Genomic DNA, 7954 nt, shown 5'->3' with positions numbered 1-7954 from the left:
GTGGTATGCAGGTGCTTTGTTCCATCAGGGCCTGGACAGCTTGCGATCATCAATGGGAAAAATAATTCAAAAATAGAAGAACTCGAGGCCATCTGTCCAACAACTGAAGCTCAAAAAAAGACGCAAGTTGCAGCAACTGGACACTGATCCAAAACAATGTCAATATCCTGATTTCCACCTGACTCAGATGCATGTGACCTTAATTATCATTAAATATCCCAAGAATCTTGCTAAATGGTCCAAGATTTACCCTAAATAATGTGCGTGTGTGAAACTGCAACTACAAAATGTTTTTGGTTGAGGTTAGCATCGCTGCCTGTGAGGCAAGAGCAGTTATCAAGCTCAAGGATTCATTTACGTTTTCCTCACTATCCTGCGAATGTTTTATTTTCAATAAAATCTATTGTTTGAATGGTATTAGTTTATGAAGCCTATCTTCATTGTTGTGATTAAAGATCAGACCAAATTATGACCAATATATATAAAGAAATTTAAGAAATTCCACAGGGTTCGCATACTTCCTCCTCCTACTATTTGCTCGTACCTGTGACTCAAAAACAAAGTGCGGAGTCTCTTTTGCAAATATGCATGGGTGCAGTAAGAGAATAAGCAGAGTGATCACGGGCAACAACCTCCCAAAAAAAATCCACTCTACACTCCTGTCGGTGGCAATCAGCTTCTTACTTGACACCATTTTCATGGTTGAAAAAACAAACATTAGTTATGAGAAGCTAATGTTATGGAAGAATTAATTGGGGGCTTGGGGTTCTTTTTTACCCTCCACTGAATTAATAATGAAAACTGGCCCACTAATTAGATCGCGATTAAAAGTGGGCAGAAACTTGCATCAACAACGGATACCCATCTTACACAAACTAAACGATCAAATAACAGCAATCACTTTTTAGCACGTTTGTGGTTGCAACATTGTTTGTAACAACATTGTGCAAGCAACCATTCTCTCGCTTGGAACTGGACAATTCTGTACTCCCAACCTCATGGTGAAATTTTGGTGAAATCCTGTCACAGCAAGATTGTGTCCTATGGGGGCCCCAATGCCGAGTGTATTTTGAGATGACTTGACAGGCAAGGAAAATGAAAACACAGGAGTTCTATTGTAGCAGTTACCTCCATAGTTTTTATTTCTCAAAGTTATAGTGAGAAGGTGTGAAGACAAGAAAAAGAAGGGCAAAAAGCATCTGCAGTTTTTAGTAAACAGGCCTTGGTTGCTTCATGTTATTGTGAGCCTCGGACGCTGACACATAAGAAGACTCGGGAAAGAAATCCTCATGGAACTCAGCCAGAAACCTATATAAAAGAAGAAAATATTTTTTTTAACATATGCTCTTGTCAGCTAACATACAGCAAATGCATGCATTTTGATTTCCTACAGTCATCGATATTGATGTGTTCGCATTCAACCAATGCCTTAGCAGATACAAATCCTCCTCTATGGCCATACAGACGGAACATGGACCCACCCTTTCCCGCCCTCTCTGCCTCCCATCTAATCAGTTGCAGGGAAAAACTAATCCGGAATCTTCTTAGTATCCGCTACTCGGCCAAATCCTCTAAATCTTGCCATCTCATCTTAGCTCCACCGGTCCTCCTAATCTCAATGCAAACAAATTATACAGAAGAACACACAGAACGTTTTGATGACAACTGACAAACAAGGCAACTAAATGGCAAGGATGGCAATCAAGAAAGACCCTACTTTTGTTTAAACATGGGGAACCACAAAAAAATCTATGATCTCTTTTTCCCACGAGCGTCCACGCCCATTATCAGCCTCAAAATGGTGTTTTATTTTAGTATTTTCTGTATTGGGTAGATTTCTACAAACTTCTGTTATTATAGCTTATATTTATTGGAAATTTAGAAGGACTACATGGTTTATTTACAAATTCTCAGCAGAAAATTAAATTATGCTTACTCCGCAACTATACAAGAGGACATACTTCTCTTAAAATCATTACGGAATGGTTTCATCTGATGATTGTGAAAATCTCATAGTGAGACTGCGACATTTGAGTCCTCTATCCTAAAAAAAAGAGAAGCGTGCTTGAGGTGAGCTCCTTTTATGTACATCACTACCACCATCTGTTTTTAGCTCTGGTTTGTTCAAAGATGTCTTTTATTGGTGTGTTGGGGACCAGAGGTAGTTTGGACTCTCTCAGCCAGACAGAAGTCTTATGCTGAATATGTGGTTTGCCTTGGATTCTGCGCCACAGCACAACACAGTGGCAGAAGGCAGTAGTGTGTGTGTTTGATTAGAGACAGAGAAGCAAATCCCTTAGGTTTGGGAGCAGCTCAACTGAAGATCGCTCGGGAGGATTTAAAGATTAGACTCCCTACGCTTGTGTAACACCCACTCATCTCCCTCCTGCTAACACATGCTCTGTCCTTTCCTAGGATCCACTCATGCTCTCATTTTCTTACACTTACCCATGATTCTTCATACTTGTCTCCCTGACGGTTGTTATTTCTATTGCTTTTTAATGCATTGTTATTGGTTTTGTGATTACGGCTATCCAAATCACTTTTTTTTTTTTTTTTTTTTTTACTGGATTGTTTGATTGTTACATTTGGGACCTTGTGACATTTCTTCTAGCTCAAATTTGTTAACAACAAAGTCTCCCAAAATTTTGAATGTAAAAAATAATTGAAATGATTGGCACTTTCAGTTTGCCCATTTTGAGATTGTTTTAGTAGCGCGTAAAGGCTTTCAGGTTTATTAGATTCAATGACGGTAGTTTTATATTTGTAGTGGGGGAGCCCCAACACCTAATTATATTGTGCGTACCCCTATCGGGCCAGGTAATATTACAGTAAAGTGCAGTCATTATGCTACCCCTTAAAATGGATAAAAATTGGATGGATTTTGCTGCTTTACTTATTCCACAAATGCACTATTAAACTGAATGTGGTGTTTAGAATAGAAAATATCAATGTCAAGAAATTGACTAGTTTGCATTCAACCACCAAACAGAGAAGGGAAGAAAAATAATTTGGAATAACAAACTTTTCCAGAACATTCACTTTTGTCGCTTTCATTTTTCATTTCTTTTCTATGACTGGAAATGTTTTTTTCTCTCCAGATTTTCATTTTCCAGATTTTCGGGGCCACGTAGGAATATGTATGTTACCTGAGAAAGAGCTCAAGATGTTTGACCAAGGCTCTTAGATTCCTTTCAGGGATCTGCATCTTTCCAAGGATCTCAGGAAGCTTCACTGGATGAATAAGGCAAACAGGATGCAGGGTTCCGATAACAGACACAAATATATTTGTCAAGCGGCTGCAATAAATTGCATCAAGTGAATGGACAAAAAGGGAAACAATAACCAACCAAAAAGTCGCAGAAGGTGCTGTACTCCGTACAGGTAGGAGGGTGGTGGAGGCTGGTCACTTAAGGGATAGTTATCAGGTGTCAGCCTCCAGCTCAACACCTGACAGATAGGATAGTGGGAGAGTCTTATATGACCTGACATCAAATAGCTGCTGTGTGCAAGAGTGAAATCATGGCTTTAATAAATAATAAAAATACAATGGAACCCACCCAACTCCCCTCTCCTCAATTCAAAGTGGATAAGGACCAAGCCCAAATAAGATAGATACCATGCCCATAAAAGATGATCTGGTTTTATTGTCATTTTTATTTTATTTTATAGGAATGTTCAAATGGTGTACATGATAATGTAGCCTATCAGAATTGAGTATTCAACTAAACTAGGATATTACACCGTGTGCGCTCATGCAAAAATTATACCTTGCATTTCTAAGCGCCTTAAAAAAGATTGATCTGTAGAGATTCATATTTTTTTTGTTTTAGAAAATTGAGATGTTTGGACTCCCTTGGAAACGTGAATATTTCACCAGACAAGTTTCCATTTGCAATACTTTTCCACACCTGGAATTAAAAAGTCCATACTTTTCTATACTTGTGAAAGAATCCTGTAGTGTTTACTGTTTTTTCATGAAAATCACAAGTAGGAGTAACATTTGACATTTGAGAATTCAATGGAAAAAAATCTGCAAAAAGGACAAATTTGCCTTTGCAAAACCGTGAATGACAACATACTGCTTCCTATCTTACTCAATTACAAGATCACACAATGATTTGTCACCTCATTGAGCTCATTATTTCGCCTGCTCTCAAGGCCGTGAAAAGGTCCACTTCGTTCTTTGCTTGGAGTCAAAGGCAAAGGGGAGGATGAACCGCTGTGTACGGGTGTTTCTGCATAAAGAAGATAACATTTCATAGAAAACAGCTAAAATGAAGTGATGTGACCAAAACTTAACTCAAGTGACCTTTCGCAGCGTCTAATTGGCAACAAAAAGTGGTCTTGCACCACCTACTGGGTGAAACATCTTAGTACAAAAACAAGATCAGATATACATTTTATAATACACTAATGCAATCTGTATTCTGAAACTTGTGCAAAGTTTATAGTTTATGAACCGATGGCGCGCTATTTTTCTTGACGGATACTGTGAAATGCTGTCCACTTACTTCTGTCAAGGTTGAGGATGAATTTTGACTGCAATGAGCTGTCGATCAAGCGGCGTTTGAGTTGAGGTGACGCTGCGGAACTGCCTCCGCCTGTCATTTGTAACCGAAAGCGATCATTTGAGAGAAATAGTTCGGGAATAGATGCTACCTCGAACGACTAGACATCCACTGAAATGTATTTACCGCCACTGCTCCCTTCAGCTGGGCGTTCTCCCCCAGGTGTGTTCCTGGTAGAACGTCTGAGCGACTGGGACTGGTAGGAGATACAGTCCATGTCAGGGTGGCGGCGTCGCTTTGGGGTGGGCGCAGTTGGTGTGGTAGTAGAAACGTCACTCAGGGCTGGCTGACTGTCTGTTGATTGAGGCGTGAGAGGGTTGTGACCTGCTGGGCTCGGACTGCGTTCTCGCTGGGTGCTTGTAGGACAGACAAATGACATGTCAGCCACCCCATATCTCCTCAATTAGATTTTGAGATTTCACTTACATGCTGGGGCAGGGAGATCCTTCATTGACTGCCAGGAAAAAGCGTGAAGAGCTGACTTTTTTGAACTGAGCTTGCTCACATGGATAGAGGAGGATCATGGGTAGAGTGAAGTCAAATGTGATCCTCAGGCCATCAACCATTTCCTTACACAGCTCCTCACTTGGTAAAAACAAAATAAAAAGTTACGACTCGTTGTTGTATTTATAGGTCAGCCAAGTCAAAAAGTCCACCAAATATTTTTGTAATACTTCTTCTCTGGAGGGATTGGCTGTGGGCTGCTGCTCTGTGTCGTATTTTGCTGTTGCTGCCTTCTGTACCGCTCATTAGCCATGAAAGCCTTGTTGATTGCAAAGTGCTTTACATAAGACTCCAAGATTTGCACAACATTCGTTTGACAAGGAACCATCACCAACTACGAAAGAAAAAAGTGTTTTGAATGGAGTTAACATTGTGAACTCAAACTCTTCTGCAAGACTAACAATTTTAATGGGGTCCCTGAGATCCAAAATAATTATATCATAGTCCCCAAAATATTTAACATGCCGAAACTTTGATCACATTACCACATGCCAGAAAATTCATCATAATAAATAAATCATAATTGGTTTTTCCATGTACACAAGCATGATCTGAGGTGACCATATAAAATCAACTTCAATTGTCATTTTAATATAACAAAGTGGGACCCATCAGGTTTCCCCTAGAAAATTTGCAGTTTATCTTGAAATACCTTTTTCCGCTTATTGATGTAAAAGCAGTCATCCTCCAATTTTTTCTTGAGGATATCTGGAATATTGATGTCAACATGTACAATCCTCTCCTCGCTTTCCTTCTTGAGATTGATATCAGGCTCAACTTTCTGCAACAACAAGTATTTTTTTTTCTCAAATGACAAAAAGAATGCTCTATGGACAACAATCATATGCAAATTAGCGCAACGTAAAGCAGTGAAGATGGGCTATGGGTCCAACAATATTTAATATTTGATTGTTATTCACCATTTTGTTGATGTCCTCTGAGAAGGTAGTGTCCCCACTATTCGAAGACTCGGCCTCAGAACCGTCGCCCTCACTGCTGCCAGAAGATGAAATCAAGCCTTTGGACAGATTGACAAATGACATTAATTTGATTGCAGCGAGAGACTGAGTGCAAGCAAATGGGAGCAGAGTGAGACTTCTCACATGTGTCATCACTGTCATCCTCCTTAGGAAGTGTCTTGAGCGAGGGTTTAGTACCAGAAGGATGTCGCCTCTTTGCCCATCCCTTTTTCTTCCTACCACCCACAAAAAAAACAAGATTTTTTTTTTTTCCCAAACATATTTTAGTCACATTTTTATCAAAATATAAAGACACACAAAAAAACACAAAGAAACGAGACTGCATGCAGCTGAACAGAACAACTACGACATGGAAAAATGGAAGTGTCCACACTTACATGCGACCAAGTGCTTCACGTGCCAGTTTACGTTGCAATTTGCGGCTTTCCTTAGTGTCCCTTAGGACATGATCCTCAGCAGCCCAACGATCCCAGCTAAAGACAAACACACATTTTCACAGATACATTAGTTGTGTTACAGCTAAGGGTACAATGTTGCACAATCTGGTTGATTACCTTCTGCTCCAACCGTTAAAGTGAATCAAGTACTTTGGGATTCGCCTTCCATGTTCATCCTTGCCTATTACTATATCAAGGACCTGTAAAGATGAAATGAATTTGATAATTGTGTTTGAGGAAACTTTGATCTCAACTCCACAATGAGGGAGGATGAATATTTTTGCTGGCCACATCTGTCATATTTATTCATAAAATACTATTAAAAACGTCTAACTTTCTACTTCACAATAAAATATATGTACGTTTGTGGTTGTAACGTAACAAAGTGCACATCTTTTGCAGGTCTTTGTATATTTACATAGATTTACAACGCTGGGGGACAGGTCTGCAGCTGTTACGTCGTGATCACAAAAAAAACCCCAAGGTTTTCTTAAAGAATTGGTGAAAGTTAAGAAGCTCTTAAAGTATTGGCAACTTATCACTCCTGCTTATGAAGAGTAAAAGAACACCTTGATTGGCGCAGGCTAAAAGAAAGGCGTTAGCTGGGTTTAGCAGACATATTGTCGTGATCTAAGCAAAGGCGCTACGTTTAAACTAATCCATGTTGCCAGGAATACACTATGTCATGTAAACGGCAGCACCTCATAAGTACTGAGGAAAAACATTCGTATTGTTTGGGATGAAATGGCGCAAACATATTTGGTCCTGGATACATAATAGCCAGTCGCTCGACTAAGAGCATCGTGGCACAAGTGGTTATTGATTCTTGAGCTTTTAAACCGTTGTGGAATTAATTACATTGAGAATAATAATTTAAATAGGTGCATACGGGGACTGTTACCTTTGCGTCGTACAAGACTTTAGCCTTGGTTGGATCGGGTTCGAAGCACAGCACTCGTTCTCCTTTTTGGAATCTAAATTTCATACCCCGCGAATTCATTTGTTCATGGCTCCGTGTGAGAGAACATTTATCAATTCAAAATCTAACATAATTATCAAAAGAATCTTTCTCAAACACACTCCTGTGAGGGGTAGATGGGACTCTCCCTCTGTTTTTCATCACAAAAACAAACAAATAATGCGTGGAGGGATGGCGCTGTTTCGAAGCTTCTTCGTGCTTCTGTCGTTGACTTCAAAGCGTGACGTAACTTCCGCATCACACCCGGAAATATAGGATAGGTTAAAAAATATCCGCCAAGGGCGCACTAGTTCATTCCGACAATTTGGAAACTCAGTGCGTTGTTCAAACTTCCCGTCCTGAAATTTTGAGTGCACCGAAAACGGAGTGCCGGTGCGTGCACGCACTTGACATTCCGACTAAAGACACGGTGCACTAATGCTGGCTGCGTTCGGAAAGGAAAACTATGGGAGAGGAGCACAGGCTTCTTATGCGAACACACCC

The 7954-nt window shown here is 40.0% G+C and overlaps 1 protein-coding gene across 1 annotated transcript; it reads right to left on the bottom strand.

The window, feature by feature from the left end:
* Positions 1-1098: 1098 nt before the first annotated feature.
* LOC147062643 (MSL complex subunit 3-like) lies at positions 1099-7707 on the bottom strand. Its single transcript, XM_085926335.1, has 14 exons — positions 7394-7707; positions 6610-6692; positions 6433-6528; positions 6179-6270; positions 5996-6093; positions 5728-5856; positions 5246-5409; positions 4998-5156; positions 4698-4927; positions 4515-4604; positions 4129-4238; positions 3351-3450; positions 3150-3234; positions 1099-1308 (listed from the first exon to the last, which is right to left on the bottom strand). Exons 1-14 carry the CDS (start codon positions 7490-7492, stop codon positions 1209-1211), a joined length of 1635 nt encoding a protein of 544 aa, XP_085782461.1. The 5' UTR covers positions 7493-7707; the 3' UTR covers positions 1099-1208.
* Positions 7708-7954: the final 247 nt, after the last annotated feature.

The sequence above is a fragment of the Syngnathus leptorhynchus genome, chromosome 1, assembly GCF_054491065.1.
Source record: "Syngnathus leptorhynchus isolate UIUO chromosome 1, UIUO_Slep, whole genome shotgun sequence".
NCBI classification, from domain to species: domain Eukaryota; kingdom Metazoa; phylum Chordata; class Actinopteri; order Syngnathiformes; family Syngnathidae; genus Syngnathus; species Syngnathus leptorhynchus.
Note: the sequence above shows the minus strand (reverse complement) of the source record. Positions and strands in the feature narration are given on the sequence as shown.

Coding starts and splice junctions, on each gene's coding strand:
- LOC147062643 (XM_085926335.1), bottom strand. CDS start 7,492: ATGAATTCGCGGGGTATGAAATTTAGATTCCAAAAAGGAGAACGAGTG. Junction 5,857..5,995: donor CAGAGGACATCAACAAAATG/GTGAATAACAAT, acceptor TTGTTGTTGCAG/AAAGTTGAGCCTGATATCAA. Junction 4,605..4,697: donor AGCTGAAGGGAGCAGTGGCG/GTAAATACATTT, acceptor TACAAATGACAG/GCGGAGGCAGTTCCGCAGCG.